The 20,504-nt window shown below is 42.2% G+C and overlaps 1 protein-coding gene across 1 annotated transcript; it reads left to right on the top strand.

The window, feature by feature from the left end:
* The first annotated feature begins 9,079 nt into the window (after positions 1 to 9,079).
* LOC132455220 (tripartite motif-containing protein 16-like) lies at positions 9,080 to 12,219 on the top strand. The gene is made up of 3 exons (XM_060049045.1): positions 9,080 to 9,238; positions 9,328 to 10,397; positions 11,344 to 12,219. Exons 2-3 carry the CDS (start codon positions 9,329 to 9,331, stop codon positions 11,901 to 11,903), a joined length of 1,629 nt encoding a protein of 542 aa, XP_059905028.1. The 5' UTR covers positions 9,080 to 9,238; position 9,328; the 3' UTR covers positions 11,904 to 12,219.
* The last annotated feature ends 8,285 nt before the right edge of the window (positions 12,220 to 20,504 follow it).

Below are 20,504 nucleotides of genomic sequence, written 5' to 3'. Positions count from 1 at the left end.
GACATCTTCTGTTGAATAGGTACATTCTCAGTGCAATATGTATTCAGTAAAATAGGTACATTCTCAGTAAGAAATGAAAATGCAGACTTCACATTTAAGAAAGACTACTGGGGGCAGTTCATTTCCACACCAACATAACTTTTTTTTCACATGTGAATTGGGATTCAAGTGACCTAAAATATTCCCGTTGGCCAAGTCTGACCTAAGTGATTCTCACTGTTGGCGACAACCTGATTGAAATCAATACGACAAGAACGCGTGGACCGAATGAGTGTGTTGCAAGTGAAGGTGCATAGAATAATACACAGAGTCGGGCTCTGTCTCCTAGTAACATGTATTAACGTGCTGGCACATAACAGGACTGACTTTTGTTGACTACCCGAGTCCATACACCCACGAGCCCACCAGAGGGAGCTGTCGGCTTGCATAACACTACCCTACAACAGAGCGTTTGTTGTAGTCCAACTTCGGAAAACTGTAGTTCCACGCTAGAGACGCTAGCGGTCGAATTCATTTTAAACAGTGCTGTCTTTTCCTATGTTCGAAAGGAAGCACCTTTTCATCTCTCCTTGACCCGATGACGTTTTCCACAAAGGTTAATGAAAGGAGGCATAAAGGTTAGGAGATTTGACTATTCGTTGAGGCCCTGGGGCTTTGTGAGGCTGCACACCTGTTGTGCATTGAGTAATCAATGGCTCAATGGAATCGTGTGTGTGTGTGTGTGTGTGTGTGTGTGTGTGTGTGTGTGTGTGTGTGTGTGAAAAAGCCGGAAGCAGGAGAGGTACTCCCATTCACTCCCTCGACTGGTTAATTTACTTTAATTTGATTAGTAATGTGTATATGGCGTTGGTTTGGTGTGTCGAGGATAACCTCAGCAGACAGAGTGGAAGACGTATTCCGCTGTCGCTCTCCAAGGTGCTGATCTCTGGCTGGGTGATGACGTCACACGCTTTGGCCAAGCCACCAACCAGGTGATTTAGGGAATCACCCCCTGCGATTTGGGAATCACTCCATTTTAAAAAGAAGTTCAAATGTGAAACACTTTGCACGAAGAAATACTTGCACCGATGAGATGGGATCAGAAACAAAATAAAAAAAAAAAGAATTGTTGACAGATTTTTTGTGTCAGAAAAAATCTAAATCGCATTAAAAACAAGACTCGTTGTATGTGGCAATTTTGTCTGGTTCCTGAACCTTCTCTCACCTACAACAAAAGAAGATCATGTTAGCCAAACTATAACTCACAATATGACCATTAGCAGACGTTTTTATCCAGAGCGTCCAGTGAGATGAAGGCCCAGGTCTGGGCTGCTCAGGGAGGACATTGGGGATCCTTTGGACGAGGAGTCTAAACAAACCAACCAACCGGGTCCCCTGAGCCCCTCAACAGTCCTGGTTCATTGTGGGGCTGCAGGGCTGCCGGCTCCCCTGTGAACGCCCCTTCAGTTCAGCTTCAATAAGCCCAGGACAGGTGTGTCGCATCAGAGCCTAATCAGCAAATCAGAGGTGATGCCTGCAACAGCGGGCGTTTCACCTGGAGAGGGAGTCAAATATAAATGATGCCAACTGATCTTGGATTTATGAATTCAGTTCCTTCCTGAACTACGGGCCGTTCCACTGTGTGAATGGAAGACACAGGCCCAATGCTGTTGATATAGAAACACACATTGATGAATGTCTGCTTCACTGTAGTGGAGAGAGGGGGGGAGGGGGATAGAGAGAGGGGAGGAGAGAGTGAAGATGGGAGAGAAAAAGGGAGATAGAGAGAGGAGAGGGAAGGAGGCATAGGGAAGGAGCCGGAGGGAGAGGGAGAGAGAAGAGAGAGAGAATTTGGTTTCATGCCCAGTTGTAGGTGTGGGGACCCCTGTTTGTGTGTGAATGTGTGTTTCCTGTATTTCTGTGTGAATAATAGGGAAACAAAATACTGTATATACTGATATCATACAGCCATCGTCAGTGTTTGTAATAAAGCTGTTTTTTTTCTGTAACGGGGTAATCTAACTAATTACTGTTTTGGTCGTTACAATGCCGTTACCGTTACTGTACGTTAAATGCGGTGCGTTACTATGGCTGTGTCTCAATTCAGGGGCCGCATCCTTTGAAGGATGCATCCCCTGAATTGAGACCAGCGTTGGGGGTAACGCGTTACAAAGTAACACGTTACAGTAGCGATATAGCTTTTTTGGGTAACGGAGTAAAGTAACGCATTACATTTAAAATATCAGTAGCTAGCTACACTACTTTACTAGACTATAGCAACGCGCTTTCGTGCGTTACCCAAGCCGTGTTTGCCTGCGTGTAAAGTTCTGATCTGTTGTGGTGCGTGTATGCGCGCTGCCTGTGTGTCTGCAGCGCCTGCTTGCTAGTGCTAGGTCGGCCGCGAACGAGCCACGGCTCTTTGAAGTGAACGATGGGAGTCGTCTTTTTTATATCTATAAAGTTTGCTGGGCAGAATGATATGAAGATCTCCGCTCTACGTGTGCTCCGTGCATGCTATGCGTGTGTGCAGTGACTGACGGTCAGGTTCATGCTTGCAACCAATAAAGTGTGGATAGACAAGGATCATACCATTAACAATCTCCTATTATACTACTTTTCTGGTCTTAATTTCTTATTAATGACTCCTATAGAGCTACCTGACACGAATCACAGCACAAAAAAATATGTAGATTTTCGTGAAACTCTTCCTCTCATCTGGCACTTTCAGCATTCTCTGTCAACACAACCTTCTCCACCCCCTCGCCCCCCTCCTGTCAACCCCACTCTGTTGTGATTGGTTACCTTCCGGAAGAGCATGTTGCAGCATTACCATACATGGAAAATCCGGATTGTTCTACGTAGGTAAATCCCGGAAATTTGAACAAGTGAATCGCGACCGGCGTCCCTAGTGTTCAGCGCTCTGCACAGCCACCCTAGACGGTCAGCAGGGAACACGTCTAAATGCATGTACGTCATTATTTGACACTTTAGTATGGTTAAACATGACTATAAATCATTATAACAACGTTTATAGGTCATAAAAGTCGAAAAAGCATAATAGGTGCTCTTTAAGCAAGCAGCGAGGGGTGGGGATGCGCGCTGCGCTCATATTCAATGAAAACAATCGGCTACAGCCATTAATTTATATTAGAAAATGCAATTTTTACTTTTGAATACCAATAGAATTTATTGATTGATAATTTAAGAGATATATAGGACTACATAGGTAACACTTAATAATAAGGTGCCATCAAAAATAGCAAACTAGTCATTCCCTAATTCTTTGTTAATATTTGTTAATTGTTACTAAAATATATATTTGGCAAGTTAATAGCTATTTTTCACTGACCACAGAGTGTCGCTGGTTAGGGTTAGGATTGTGTGTTAGGGTTAGGGCCGTGTGTTAAGGTTAGGGTTAGGGCCGTGTGTTAGGGTTAGGGCTGTGTGTTAGGGTTAGGGTCGTGTGTTAGGGTTGGGTTAGGGTTATGCAAACTAATATTTATTTAATGATGAAAAAACTATTAAATTGTGCCAAATAGATATTTTAGTAACAATTAACAAATATTAACAAAGGGCTAGGTAATGACAAGTTTAAAATTTATTATGGCACCTAATTATAAATTGTTACCAATAACTTCACACGGTGTGTCTTTTTACAATTTATTTGTTACCAGCAGTGGCGTCTGGTGATCAAAAATGTTGATGGGGCACAGTAATAGACAAGGGGCCTGGGGTTTCCCCCCCCATAATCTCTTTTTAATTTAATAGATTTGATTTCCTGTATTCTGGTGCATTTTGGGGATGGCCACTTTCTATTTACCTAGTATTCATGTTGTTGTTGTTATTGTTGTTATTCTGATATTGAAACAAATCATGATCACTGTCCTATAGCGTCCATTTTTTGTGAGTCTCAATGTCTACCTCAAATGCAGTTAGAAATCTGGGACAGTTGCTTCATTTTGTTTATATGCAACAGGCCGAAGACAAAATAAATATGTAACTTACTTGCTCCTTTTAAATATAACATTGCTTGGGGAGTCCAATTCCTCCACTGAAAAGGGTGGAAAGTGCTTACAAGTTACAACTCTCTGCTAGTTAGCGATCTATCTCTTCTCATGTAGTTGTGTTGCGCGAATGCTGCTGAGGGAGGTAGGCTATTTGATTAATTCGCTGAATTGTCCAATCATGTGGTGATAACAAAAAAGAAAAGCGATACCATTGGCCTGGGGCGCACTGGTGCGACCCGAGGGCAAATTTTCTTGCGCCAATGAAAAGCTGTCTCTGCTTGATAGACTGCAAAAAGTTAGCGAGCTTACATTGACTTCAACGTGGCCGGCGCCCCTGACTTGGAGGAGGGCTTTATTTCGAATGACCAATAACTAGCCAAGCCCAAATCATTGACGTACAGACGCATTTAAATGGTTGCTGGTAGTGACAAGTATGTCACAGTCACACAAATGCTGTGTATTTTTTGTTGATTTATTTCATATTGATAATAGTTGGCAGATATATTCAAGTGAATATTTCACGGCCCACCGCCACTGGTTAGCAGCATTCGCAGTGTTGATCAGCAGAGAAATAGTCCACCAAAGACGTTGACGTCGCTTTGCAACTGAGGACCAATAAAACAACAAATAAGTTTTGAAAAGCATTGGAAGTTTATTTACAACACTGCCTACATGGTTTTTAGTCAACATATAAGATAGATTGGGCGGCAAATTGCATTGCGTATCCGACATCCCAATGGAGAGCTGCTGAGGGGTCTCCCTAACGCCCCGTGCCCACTACCTCCGTCAGTTGACCGTCGCCCATTGACTTTGAATGGGGACGGACGCGCAATGCATTGTGGATCCGTCCGTTCAGTTGGAGCGTTCGCCACCGTCAGAAAGTTGAAAAATGTTCAACTTTTTCGGCAGCGACGGTTCCGTCATCCAATCAGATCGCGTATGCAACTTTAAGCACTTTAAGACTACTCCCCCATCCGTCAGCCACGCCTTCCCACGTCCGTTGACTGACGGTGCAGTGGGCACGAGGCGTAAGTAGGGAGCGCCGGGTCGATTGAAATACTTTTCAGTTAATCGTCTTTTCAAAGATGACGTTACGCATACAAATAATTTCAACATGTGATCAACAACTCACATGTGCGTTATCTTAGTTACAAGTGTAATTTAATACATATGTTGGATGATCGAGCTATTTTTTTTAACTTTGAACGTAAGTTGACATCTGTTTCAAACGCCCCGCCTAGTCGGGACGTTTGAAACACACATGCGGGACGAATGAAACAGCATATTTTAAAAATAAACTATTGACCTTACTCTTGTTTTTATGCAACATACCGGACAACATAGTAGTGTACTCGTCATTGCTAAAATTTCACATAATTCTGCATAATATAAATAGTGAAAATATATTTTTGGCCCGTGCGTAATTGTGCGTAATTGTCAAGATGCACATTTAGATTAAAACTCACCTTTCTTCTTTTGGACGACTACATTTGCATTAAATGTACTTATTTCCCAGTCCTAATTCATGTTTAGGGATACACAGTTGCATCCTTTTATGTATTTTAAACAAAAACGACCACGTCAACCGGATAACATGACTCCTGTTGCGTTTGAAACAAGTGGTTAAATCGTCCCGACAGCGACTACTGACACTTAAACCTTTTTTACCTCTAAACTTCAAAACTCTGACATTGCACACTTCAGCACAGGTTTAAGTACTAATTCATCTGTTGTATAGTCATATTATTATGGCATGAAACAAAAAACACAACTATTTATTGCAAAACAACTACCGCAGGAAGGATTTTACTTAGCACTCTCGAAAACAGGTTCGGGGGATAACATTTGAACGGTGGGACGTCATTACACGCGGGGTTGGTCAGTCTTGCTTGCTGAACGTAGTGACGAAATTTGACGTGAAAGCCTTGCATGGTTTTTGAGGAAATCGCTGTGTTTCAATCGTCCCGTGTTTCAATCGCCCCGGCTCTCCCTACGGAGTCAGATTACAGAGTCGGAGTAGTAGACTTTGGCTAAACGGTCCGGGTGGAACTCCGACTTCAAGATGTTATAACATGTTATAACTTTAACATGTTATAACTGTGTTAACATCCGAAATGAAATCAAATTTTGACAACCAAGCCTTACTTCAATAAACTACCATCATATGTGTATCGTAATGCAATGATTAAAATCGGATTAAGATATGTGTGTGTGTGTGTGTGTGTGTGTGTGTGTGTGTGTGTGTGTGTGTGTGTGTGTGTGTGTGTGTGTGTGTGTGTGTGTGTGTGTGTGTGTGTGTGTGTGCCTGTGTGAGACCAACTTTTACCAACAGAGTGTGCAATAGTGCCTGAAACAGTGCAAGCTCTACTATAGCAAAGCCAGAGGTCTATATTTCCAATTCACTCCGTTTTGACTGGTTTATATCACAGACTGTGAAACTGTATGAAATTGTATATTTTCGTATGTTTGAAAGTTCTTAATTGCCGTTGTCACTGAATCTGAAGTCGGCCTGCGTTTTTGGAACAACTTGTAAACTATAATACATGGGGCCCTGACCAATTTGGCGCCCTAGACAAGATCTTTGCTGGCGCCCCCTACCCCTTTGGATCGCACGATAAATTCGACTACCAATGTTCATAAACTCAGAGAAGCTACAAAGCTTTGTCTTTGAGACTCTTTGATTTTAGATAGAAAGTTAAACACAAGAAACGTATTACAAACCAAGTAACAAGCAATGAATCATAAATACAATATGGTCTGCACAAAATACTGCAGACGTTAGAACTTTTAATAATTAAACACTTTGCCGTAAAAAAAAAGTCTTACAAAACAAGTGACAATGAATCACTCATACAATAAGGTATGCACAAAATACTGCAAAGAAATGCATGATGTTTACTAAAGGCATTCATAAGCAAAATAATAGAAAGAGTTCAGATTCAAATTATTGTAAATACAATTAAATGTAGTATGGTTTATCTAGTTTGGTTCTAACCAGAGATTAAACAAGCACTCAACTGAAGCTGTGCAGAGGTAGACGGGACAGCAGAACCTGATGCTGTGTCACTTGGGGTGGTACTGAAATATTTTAAAAGTGCATCTGAAGAGAGAAGAGAAGTATATGTGACGACTGCATGTTACATTTTAATTAAAAAACAGATGCTTGGTGTGCTATACATGGGACTAATATAGACTAATAATGAAAATGTGATGAGATTCATTCAACTTTATTGTCATTGCAATGCAATTCAGTCTAACCACAGTGCGAAAACCAGTAAAGTGCAGTGAAATGAATATATATGTATAGATAGCCTATGAATGATATGTGAAAGCTAAGGTATGCAATATTAACAGTAATACACTTTAACTGCACTTTAACACTGATGTAAACTTTAACAAACATAAACTGTGACACATAAAACCAAATGCTTACAACCACCCTATTACAAAGGGGATGGACAACTAAAAGCATTTTAACTGACACACAAGCAGGAAAGACACCTTTAAATAACACCTGAACAGGCCTAACGTTAAGTTTCCAAACGTCCCTGATGAATTTAAGGTGGAGTAACATTAACACACGTCGACTCGGCTATTTATTGATCATTAAACAATGTTGCTATCGTCCGAAGTAAGCTAGCAAGCTAACACTCTGCTCCAACAACGGTAACTACGATACATTAAACTATTAATTTCATGCACTTCATCACATTGACATTACTGTACCTCTATCTTTTTCACGTTTTTCCTCCTCTTCTTTCCTTCTTTTCCTTCCTTGGGCGCCGGATGGCTTCAGTCTTTTGGACATAATTCCGATGCAGTGTCATTCATCTTTTTCTTCGTCTCGGGGTCAAGGTCCGGTCAGATTCAGGCGGCTGGCCTCTTGACCCCGCCCCCCTCCCAGAGGGCCGGTACAGAGCAACGAGCCAGGCAGGCACCCAGAAAAAAGGCTTCTCCATTATTTAATAGTCTTTGCTATGACTTTATGTTGCTCTGGGCTTAGATAATATTTCGAAATAATAGTAGTAATGGCACTGGTAAAAAAAAGAAGTCATATATATTGTGGCGACTCCTACCCCCGGGGAGTCGGGGTAGGAGTCGCCACAATATATATGACTTCTTTTTTTTACCAGTGCCATTACTACTATTATTTCGAAATATTATCTAAGCCCAGAGCAACATAAAGTCATAGCAAAGACTATTAAATAATGGAGAAGCCTTTTTTCTGGAGGTTTTATTGTCTTTGGATAACTTGTTCTATTATTAGGTTAAGTGGGGTTAACAGGTTTGGGTTCTTTATTGTTTGTGTGTTTATTGTGTGTAGTGTTGTCGGCAACCGTTACCCGGAGTCGTATGTCCGTCGGTCAGGTGTGCCGTGTTCTCTGTTATGTGTGTGTGTTAATATATATATATATATATATATATATATATATATATATATATATATATATATATATATATACCGGCTCGATGGCGATATGGTTGTTTATATGCAGCGTATCAACCTGCCATTTCCAAACAACCCGGGTAGATCAACGCCGATGATCCCAGTTACAGTTATAGTTTAGTTTAATTTAGTTAGTTTGTTACTGACTATTCTCCCTTCACACAACGGTAAAACAGCTTTTCCAATATGTGCTCCCTTTGTGTGGAACAAACTTCACAGTGTTCTGAACTTGCACTCTTTCTTTATTATCTGAAAACATCTCCAACAGAACAATGTCTTTAACATGCACATAAATTACTTTTAACGCTGATGTTTTATTTGTTCTGTGTTTAAGTTAGCCGTTGTGTGTTAGCTTTTTGTTTTATGTTCAGCCTTTTTTCTGAAAAATTCTATAACAATCATCTTGACCAGGACTCACTGGAAGAAGAGATTTTGTATCTCAATTGGACCTTCCTGGTAAAATGAAGGATACAAATAAATAAAACAGTCGCAAATCCCCAGTAAATCACCACGATGTCTTTCGTTTTGCACCGGTTCTCTTTGAACCCCAGAAAGATGAGAACACACATCAACGCATTTGAAGAGGCCACACAGTGCGCATTAATCCAGTGCACTCGTGTGCCGTGGTGTTAGGGGAGGAGCCAGGTGTTAGGGGAGGAGAGGAGAGGACGTCGTGTATTGCGGAAACAAAACTTAAGGTTCCGACAAACAAAAGCCACCAGACGTGGAAGCAGTTCTCTCTTTCAGAAGAAAATAAATCGAATTTTGGAAAAAAAATAGTCTGAAAGACAGAAACAACGACAAGGTGGGTAATCCAGCACAACTTTGCGGGAATAATTCGGTTATGGAATTATAATTATAATGGAATTGCTTTACCTTGTCTTCTGTGTTTAGGATGGCCTCTGTTAAACCTTCCTGGTCTGAAGAGAACTTTTCATGTCCCATCTGTCTGGATGAGTTCAGTAGCCCAGTCACCACACCATGTGGACACAACTTCTGCAGAACCTGCATTACTAAGTTCTGGGATGAAAACGTCCAGTGCAAATGTCCTGTTTGCAACGAGCTTTTCCATGCAAGACCTGATCTACGTGTCAATATACTCTTATTAGAGCTGGCAGCTCAGATTAAAAAGTCTGTACGAGTAAAAGAGCAGCCTTTTGTTGAATCAGCAGAAGTTCCCTGTGACGTCTGTACTGGGACCAAGCTGAAGGCCGTGAAGTTCTGCCTAGTGTGTTTAACCTCTTACTGCCAAACCCACCTGGAGCCACATCAGAGAGTCGCAGTCCTGAAGAGACATCAGCTGGTCGAGCCTATGGACCGCCTGGAAGAAAGGATGTGTAATAAACATCACCGACTTCTGAAACTCTTCTGCAAGACTGAACAGGAGTGTGTGTGTCAGTCCTGCACAGAGACAGACCACAAGTTCCATGCTGTTGTACCTCTAAAGGAGGCGTATGACGTGAAGACGGCCCAGCTGGGGAAGATAGAGGCTGAAGTTCAGCAGATGGTCCTGAGCAGAATACGAATGATTCAGGGGATTAAAGACACAGTAGAATTTAGCAAAAAAGACGCAGATAGAGAGATAGCCGATGGTGTGCAGGTCTTCACCGCTCTGAAGCGCCACATTGGAAAGTGCCAGGATGATTTCCATCGAGCGGTTAAAGAGAAACTCAATTCCACAGAGAAACAAGCTGAAGACTTCATCAAAGAGCTGGAACAGGAAATAAAAGACTTGACTAATAGAAGCTCAGAGGTGAAGCAGCTCTCACACACTAAAGACCACCTCCACTTCCTCCAGGCCTTCAGATCCCTGAAGAATACTCCACCCACCAGGGACTGGAAGACGGTGGAGGTCCGTCCTCCTTCATACGTAGGGACCTTGAGGAGATGCCTGGATCAGCTGGAGGAGACACTTAACATGGAGATGAAGAAGGTGCCTGACCTGAAACCAGGCATAAAGAAGTGTAAGTGTTTTTTTTTGGTTTGCCAACACACAACTATGGAAAGTCCGTACACAGCAGTAGGTGATTTCATTTAAATCCTACTGTGAGTCGACATCCTTCATCTTAGGTATATTGATATTGTTATCGATCGCAATCACAATTAATCCTACTTATTTTATTCATATTAAACATTTCATTATTTTAATATTTAAATTCTTATAATATGAAACAAGGAAACAAAAAACATGGGGCTATTATTATTATTAATAGCTGTGATGTGTTTTTTTAATTGAAAAATAACCCACATATTTTAATTGTTATTACTAGGCCTATTATAAATGTTTGTAAATAATAATTCGATTTGTCATTGTTTTAGTTTATAAATGATATAATTATGATTATTCATTGCTAACATTATTGTATAATGTTCCTATCATAGTAATTATGTGTATTTTATACTCAAAACATGACATAAAATGTATCTGGTTTATCGTCAAGTTTGCAGTAAATACATGACACATGGCCTGGTGATGTTGTTCATGGATAACTCCTGAGTGAGTGTGGAGATGGTTGGTTTAACCTGTGTCCACTGATAACCCAAAGGGAAAAGGTTCACGTGCAGCCTCACCAAGCCCCAGAGTCCAATCTGACTCTGCCAGGTGAGGCTGCTTAAACCAGCCATCATCCACACACTCCCACAATGTATTATTAGGAGTCCTACGAAAAACGTAGGAGCCCTATTGTATTCTTTAGAATTATTATTTATTTTTCTCGCCCGAAAAATTCGGCCATATCTCAAAAACGACATTGTTAAATAATAGATAAATCAAAATAAACTTGTACTGGTAAAATGGGTTACGGATGGCTGCTATTTCCACAAGGAAAGTGCAATATTCATGAAACTTTGTATACATGCAGGCATTTCTGTGTGGCTCAGCAGCCTAATCATGTCTTTATCTCCCGTCAGATGCTTGTGAACTCACGCTGGACCCGAACACAGCCCACAGACATCTCTCTCTGTCTGAGGATGACAGAGAGGCGACACAGCTTGGACGCAATCAAGGGTATCCTTTTCACCCAGGAAGATTTGACTACCGTAGACAGGTGTTGTGTAGAGAGGGTCTGACTGGCCGCTGTTACTGGGAGGTAGACTGGGAAGAAAGGGTGGATATAGGAGTGACATACAGGGGAATCACAAGGAGAGGAAGGGGGGATGACAGCTTGCTTGGAGAGAACAACATGTCTTGGTGTCTTCAATGTAATGATAATAATGGTGATGATTTTTACTCTGCCTACTTCAATGGTAGTGAAACCAAAATACCTTTTGCCTCTCACTATAACAGAGTAGGAGTGTATCTGGACCGGCCTGCTGGCATTCTGTCCTTCTACGAAGTGTCCCCAGATGTAGGAGGGACCTCAGACACACTGACACACATCCACACCTTCATGCCTACATTCACTCAGGACCTCTACCCTGGGTTTATGTTATATGATTATGGTTCCACAGTGTCTCTGTGTCAGCTATAGTCTCTTCCCTCCTTGCTGCATGGTGGGATTTTGGTCTCTATAGAGTGAGTGACTTTCAAACGGTTGTATCCTTTGTGTCTGTGTCCTTGTCAGTGTGTAAATACAGCGGGTCTAGGGAGTGTTTTGTGATCTTTGCAGCCAGCCAGCAATTGCTGGGCAGCATTTTTGTTTGGTCACAATGACAGAGATGACCAAACTCAGAGGTAGTGGGCCATGGTAGAGAACAGTCTGTCAAAAACATGGAATTGAAAATTAAAGACTATTTTTAAAACAAACAATTGTTTGTTAAGTCAGTAAAGGCCTAATGGGGGTTAAAGAGAAGGGGTCTTCTCTGACCAAGAGATCTACAGGTTGAAGAAAATCAGAGAACTGAATGATGATGGCGGTGAAAAGATAATCTGCATCCTAGTGAATTTTTATGGACGGGAATAACAAAATAAGAAGCAGACAGAAAATCTGTTTGAAAAATAATTTGTGTTCCTAAAACATGTGTATCTAAACATAGATATATCCATTGACATACAATAGCTTTATATTTCTATGTGTGATGAACCAATACCTTATAAAATATTGGCCATCATACATTATTAGATTCCACTATATTCTAAAATGTGTGTTTTCTCAGTTGCTATACAATTGCAAATGGTTGCAGTTAGAGCATGTTTGGAGTAGACCGTGTGGTAGAAATTAATGATTATATTCTATGGTAAACTATGATTATTATTAGGCCTGTATATCTTAATGGTAGAAATCACACGGTGCCTGGGAGTCTGGGGTCAGAGCATATGTTGGAAGGACCCATGATAGGGGCAGGAAGCTGCGGGGTTAATGTTTGCTGACCTCAGACTGGTGTCCTAAATTATTATTTTTGAAACCTTGAACAAAGAAACTGTTGTGTGTGTGTGGATAAAGAAGAAGCTGATCCGTTGACCACGAGTGACTCTGCAGACCCACACGGCTGTTATCGTCGTTGTTCTTCTTCACGATAAAGTCTTCTGTCAATACTTGCTCCGGACCCCTCGATTACTTTTACTCTCTCTCTTAAACTAGTCGAAGTGTTTTATATCTCGGTTAAAATCTACCACAACAGTTGTTTATCATAATAATCTTGACATTACTATAAATTAATATTTCACAATCATATACACTTTTCAGATTTCAATAAAATTTAATAAAAATTAATCTGTGTACCTATTTCTACTATTGTACTATTTCGGTTTGTTTTGCACATATTTGAAGACCTTTAACTCTTATATATATATATATAAGAGTTATAATATATATATATAATATTTATTTATATTTTTTGCTTTTGTGTGTGTGTGTGTGTGTGTGTGTGTGTGTGTGTGTGTGTGTGTGTGTGTGTGTGTGTGTGTGTGTGTGTGTGTGTGTGTGTGTGTGTGTGTGTCCGCATACAGCAGTGTCTGTGTGTGTCTGTGTATATCTATGTTTGCCTGTGTGTCTTTGTGTCCCCTAAGGGGGAGATAGGGTGATAATGTGTGTTCTTTAAAGGGGACATAATATGAAAACAACACTTTTCCTGGGATTTTGGGGGTTGTTTTGGGTCTCTGGTGCTCCCACACTCACACAAAGTGGAGTGGGATATGCATTTCTGAGAGTCCCCCGCCTACAGTTGCCAAACGAGCGAGTCAGTTTCGGCGCCCCCTCCTACGTAGGAAGGGGGCACATTGGAATATCACCTCCCACTTCCCCACCCCCCTCCAATCAGAGCATAGCTAACATTTTGTGGACCAGCGGACGAGCAGCCCCGGCGGGGGGAGCTCGGCAGCTCTGCTCCGGGAGTACAATCCCGAGCTCCCCCCGCCAGACTGCCGGCAGCTCCGGCGGGCGGAGCTCAGCGGCAGTCCGGCAGCTCAGTCCCCCAATTCTTCTCAACCATGGCCGAGATAACCCCCACTACGAGTCTTTACTTGTTGTGGAAGTACCAGAGACGTCAGACGCAGTCTTTATGATTCATAATATCATCCGAGGCGCTGATAGCTTTTGGCCGTGATTAGATATATCTATATATTATATACAATTATGATTATATAATTTAGAAATAGAGCTTCAGGAGTCCGCACACTCGTTGGTCAATGGGCAGCAGCTCATTTGCATTAAAGCTACAGACACCAGAAACAGCGCATTCTGAAGGGACTGAAACAGAGGGCAATAGCGGTAGGAGAGAATGTTTTTTCCCAAAAGCTATTTCTAGCAAACAACTTGAAAAACATGTTTTCTGGAACTCATATACTATGTTTACTTGTTGGGAAAACACCATTATATGTCTCCTTTAACCAAAGCTAGCTCCCTGAATGTGGAACTGAACAGTTTCTTTATTTAGTTCATGTTTCAGCTTTGTTTCTGTATGTTTTGTTTCTCTCACGGGGAACAAGGCACTGAACGGTGGTCACCGTTCCTCTGCATACAGTGTTTCTATTGGCTAATCTTATCCTCCACCTTTCTGTTAGGCATTATCCTTACTTTACCTGTTTTATTAAGTTGAATAAAGGCAAAAACCTATTGACCAACAAGGAATGTTGTCTGTGTATCCCGACGAATGTCCTCTCATGCTTGTGTGGAAGGGAAGGTAACAGTCCATCACTAGGACCCAGGCAAGGGGCGGGAGGCTCACCTGGGCCTCTCTCTGCCCTGAGACTCACCTGAGGGAGCAGCTGAGGCCCTGGTTGGCTGTTTGATTTGACTCTTCGTTTTAGGTGAGGGACTCACACTCGGAGTGATTACAGCCAAGAAGCAAGTCTAGCAAGATTTTAAACAACGTCAATATAAGAACCATCCACTGTTTTCCCCTTATTAGATGTTTGTGTGTCTTTAACTGATAACGAGTATGGGCCACTTTCAGTTATCTTTCTTGTGGGGCTGTCTGCTGTGTTAAAGGGGAGACAGATGGGCAGAATATCCCTCTTGCTTGTGTGATTGATTGTGTGGTTTGTTAGCTTACTGTGAGTAGGTACATTTCAGTGCTGAAGAACAGCGTTGATTTGCTTTGAATTGGTTCCTGTGTAATGGTGGTTTCATTTTGTCTACATATTTTAATGCATAACTACACTAACCTCCCCTGGTAATGCAGTCTAGACCTGTGCTGTTTATTTTCTTTGTCCATTCATCATTGATTTGATTTATGTCCTTACTGTACAATTGACTTCATCCCTCCTTTATTGCGGCCTCCATTCAGGCCTTCTACTGAAACTCCCTTGCTGCCGCCTAGATGAATGGAGTCTTTTATGTCATGCATTGTCAATAGAGCCTCTATACTTCTATCATAGCAGTCTCTGGCTCCAGTTTAATCTGGGTCTTGTCTATTGAACATCACTGGGTGGGTCACACTTGAGACGATGTTCATTATAGTGCTGCTGGTGTTTTTCACAAGTCTAGATAGATAGATAGATAGATAGATAGATAGATAGGACTTTATTGTCATTGCACATGTTACAGAGCAACGAAATTACCAGTTACATTCCGTCCAAGAAACATAAAAGACAGTGTGGGGAGACAGGACGGAGAGACTGTCAGGCGCTCGTTTGATAAGAAACATGCTGCCTTCTTTAGAAAAATAAAAATAAAAAAGCTAAACAAGAGGGTAACGAGGGAAAAAAAAATTAATACCTAAACTATGCTCCTCTAAGGGGGGCACAGTGTAGGGATTAGCAAAAACACCTCAACACATAAGCAATATATCAAAAACATCACAAACACATGTGGGAGGGGGGAAGGATATCGGGGAGGGGAGGTGTCACAGCTCAGACCCCGGGAGGAGGACGCAGCCAACGGGCGCATCGCATCACTCACGGCGTACTGTACTGTAACGAGGGACGGAGAGGGGGAGGGAGTCCAGTAGGCGGTGAGTCCAGGGGGTGTGTGTGTTATCCGTCTTGTGTGTGTGTGTGTGTGTGTGTGTGTGTGTGTGTGTGTGCGAGCCCAAGGACTCCATCTCCACCCAGACTCAACAGTGTCTCTCTCCCGTCTGATGCTGGTGACGAGGACACGACCGTCGCCGTGGAGACGACCACGAAGAGTTCTGAACCAGAGACAAAGTTCACGGGAAGTGGAGGATAGGGAGAGGGGTGGCAGGGCATCTGTCTGCATAACAACCAGGGGAGAGGAGAGATATCAGCCTTCCAAGGCCGAAGTGTGGGAGCCGAATAAAGATAACGATTGCTTTGGGTCAGGCCGACTCTGCAATTTTTCGCCAACCTTAAAGTCTCTCTGATACTCTCTGCAGTAATCCAAACTCCAGAATCCAGAATCCAAAAAGCTGAATTAGTCGAATTTCGGTGGCCCGTTTAAGCCCGATCCAACTTCACCAGAACGGTATCCAACTTGCGATTTTGTTCGCACATCGCATAAGTCTGACATGCTTTGACTGTGTGTGTGTGTGTGTGTGTGTGTGTGTGTGTGTGTGTGTGCGCGCCCAGTGGTGTAGTCTATTTTATTGTAGTGGGTACTATGATGATTCCCTCCAAGCCTCGTACAAACCCGTCCCACCGGTACGTGTACGTGTGTGGCGCTTATGGGGTGTCGCACCACACTCACCAACGCAGGGGTCTACAACCCGCTGATTTAAGAGTATAACAATTATCAACAATCATGGAAGGCTGAATAGGTTTATCAGTTTTAATAACAGTATGAACAAATAGAGCACAAAAATGACAAGTTGTCCTTTGTATATCTAGTAGCAATAGCACACACACACACACACACACACACACACACACACACACACACACACACACACACACACACACACACACACACACACACACACACACACACACACACACCAAACCCAGAGGGTCATCCAGACTGTTTCGCTGTCTGCTGCTCACAGCTCTGCTGCGCGTGTGTGAGCAGCTCGGGGTTGGATAAAAAGTATTCAACAACAATCGCCGGTGGGGAGAAGCCATTTTTCCATTGACTGGAAGCCTGCTTTATTTATTGTAGGTTACAAAAAATAAAGAAAATGGCGGCATTGTTGTTATCGATTTTGTATCAGTTCTCACCACACAACGACGTCTCATCTTTGCTGCTTAAATGTCGGTATGTAATGGTATGGAGTTATTGAAACTTACTACGTGTAAAAAAGACTAGAAATTGAATGTTTATTTTTAAGCCTCGAAAGTTGCACTGGGTGCCTTTAAAGCCAGGCTATATCGCCTCGAAACGTGTGTGCGGCAGCAAAGTCAGATCAGTCATACTAGTCAATAGCACTACAGGACTATTGTCCGCTGTATTAACACAGATATGTATTTTAAGGTGACAAGACATTGAGTTTGTACGGGGATCAACGTCTGATCAGTCATAGGCTACAATAGCACTACAGGACTATTGTCCGTGAGACAATTATCCTTCTTTATGTTTTTAAAACACTGTAATCGAAATTATTTCTGTGTGTCTATTTTATACAATAAAACATGCATTTTCTTACTATGCATTGTTTTCCCAGATTATAGATTTTTGAAGAATTTTTTTGTGTAAGAAACACGACCGACTTCGACCTGAAGGGGCTTTATAATTATTTTCGATTATGAGCAGCTACTTGCCAAACGAAAAAAAACCCTGACTTCACAAGGTGTCTTTTTATAATTTATTTGTTACCATGCGTAGTGTTGATCAGCAGAGAAATAGTTAGCCAAAGACGTTGACGTCGCTTAGCAGCCGAAGAAGCTGGCGTTGTTGTGAAGGTCCCATGCAAGTGAACGGAGCGTTCCACGGCATTGAGAAGAGCTGTGTCATAATAGCCCATATTTATGTCCTATATTCCCCCCCCCCCCCCCCCCCCGTCAAAATTCAGCGCAAGGCCGGTACGGTCTCCCCCCACCGTCAACAACTTTAAGAGACCCCCACAGAGATGGAATCATAACTTGAACCCTGCCTATAGCCAACTTCATCCTGCCCAACAATATGGGCAGGATCCAAGCTCTCCTAATCGGATCAGCAATAGCCGCGTTTGAATGATAATGTATGAATGGAACGTTGCATTTTTAATGTCTACAAATATTCTATACTAGAGAGCCAATCAATGCAAATTAGGCGGAATCAGAAAATCGGCTCTCTTACTGCGCAAAATAGGCCTATATGTTTAAAAAATCAGCACATTAAGATAGATGTAGTTGTCACACAAGCTATTTTGGATTTTTGGTAACATGGAATTAGTTCAGGGGGTGAAATGTCGTGAATAATGTCGTGAATAAATGTATGCATTAGGACTGATATGTCGGCCTAGGCTTAATCAATTGTGTTTTAATATCTTTAGCATTCTTATTATTGCAATCTATTCTTTACGTAGGCTACTCTGCGGTTGGCCTTGATGGGGAGGTATTTTAACCCTTTTTAACCCCATTTTCCTGCGACATTCCTGCGTCTCCCCCTGCGTCATAGCCCATTTCAGAACCATGTCAGTGGACAGGTAGAATCCTACGATCGTCGTGAGTGCAGCGAATGCGCGTTCACGTTAAGAGGAGTTTCTGGGAAACGCTCCAAAGAAATTATTGATGGTTCGAAAGATCCATCGGGAGAATGATCTTACGAGCAAACATCCATCGTTATCGGGAAACGGGGCCCTGGACCCAGTGTTTGAGATGCCAGATATATCAGGCTGAGGTTTGTGGAACCAAAAACAAGTGGGAACAAGGACTAAGAACAACAAAGCAAACATACAGTAAGTGAACAAGAACAGCAAAGTAGAGCCAGGGGGTATCAATAAATAAAACAATGTTAGTCATGTGTGCAACAAGAACAACAAATGTGTAAACAGGTGTGCGTGTATGTCTAACTTGTAAAACAAGAACAAAGTGAAGGAACAGGGAGGAATATTATAACTTATTAATAAACAAAGAAAATCCTCCACAAACATCAGGCTGAGGTTAAGGATAGTAAAGTGCATCAGGTCGAAAGGAAGGACAACAATCACAGCAGTCGCCGCCACCGCCACCACCAACAGCCGTCGCCAGCACAAGCCGCCACCACTAGCAGCAGAAGGCGACACCACCATCCTTCACCACCACCAGCCAGCTCAAGCAGCCATCGCCTCAAGCAGCAGCGACCTGCAGCAGCAGTGTTATCCGGCACCAGCCAGCTCAAGCAGCCATCGCCTCAAGCAGCAGCGACCTGCAGCAGCAGCCACCAGCATCCACCATCATCAGCATCCACCATCAGCAGCATCCACCATCAGCAGCATCCACCATCAGCAGCATTCACCTTCAGCCGCATACACATAACCGCTATGTCTGTGACACAATTAGGCCTAAGCATTTTTTATTTTACAAATTCATACTATAGCCGTGAGAATTGTTCAGAAACATCACCTCCATGGTCGCCCTGGAGTCACAGGCCGACAGTCTCCTGCAAGAATCAGGGAAACCTATTATAGGACATTCTGTCCAGAAATTAAACATTTAGAAGAGTACGTGACACTTTGCTTTGATAGTTATATACCTCTGATTGGAGATTGATTGTCGGCAGCTCCTCCAAACTAATGTTTGTACCTTCAACTAAAAATGACAATTAATTTACACTCAATCATTTCACAACAATTTGATTAGCAAGACCATTATTGATGTCCATTGCCAATACATGAATACATACTCATTACAAAGGCCTTGGAAGTCGAGGCAGTGGGGTCAGAGGACACCCCCCCTTCCACTCCTACCATCATCGGCCGACCTTCGTTATAGGCGAGAGCCAGCTCCTCCGAAGTGGTGAAGGGCGGTGGAGCGGTCCCCCTCCCAGTCGTATTATTGGTTTTATTTTTATTTGCTGCAGGTAATCAACATGTGACTAAAGGTTGGAGCCTAGGCCATTGCAAATCATAGGCTAGATTCACCTGAAATTATTCAAATGGATGCTTACAACTTACCACATTAAATATTATTTTAATATTTATTTTTTGACTTGGCCCCATGTTCGTAGGAGCGTGCTGGCACCACATATATGGGGGTAAAAGGCATGATGATACATGATAATTTTAGACAATATGCAGAATCTTTTCACTTACGAATTAACACGGATGGCTATTTTTTGCCAGCACGCTACCCTAGCCATATTATGGGCAACCGTGTTCCCCTTGGCTGTGATTTGGACTTTGAATTCCTCGTAGGAATTCATAATACACCACGCACGCTCGATTCACTTTGCATAAGGGGGAGTCAAATGACGTGATAAACACACCTTTTATGTGAACGCGCATTGAACCTAAAGCGGAAAACCAGGTTTGACTAATTTAATCTAATGTGAGTGTCGTGGAACCGTTTAACTTCGACTGCGAGTTGCGTCTCTGTCGAACCAGGTTTTCCCAAGAAAGCCTGGGTATGTTCAGCGAGGTTCGTGGTATACTCCCCTCACATGTTTCCTTTGTATTTACCAACGATGTGAACGTCTACTAATATTTTGCTGTAAGAAGAATCAGAGAAATAAGTTCTTAATCACAGACATAAATTACTAAAATGAAAACAAAGCAAAACAAAGCGAATCAAAAGCTGGAAAGTGTTTAATCCTGATGAAAAGAAAAACTAAAAGCAGTAATTTCGACAAATACCGGACAGAGGTCTCAATCAAAGCGCCCCGTTACCCTGTGTGAAAGCA

Source organism: Gadus macrocephalus, chromosome 4 (genome assembly GCF_031168955.1).
Source record: "Gadus macrocephalus chromosome 4, ASM3116895v1".
Classification (NCBI taxonomy): domain Eukaryota; kingdom Metazoa; phylum Chordata; class Actinopteri; order Gadiformes; family Gadidae; genus Gadus; species Gadus macrocephalus.
This window is presented reverse-complemented; position numbering and strand designations above follow the sequence as displayed.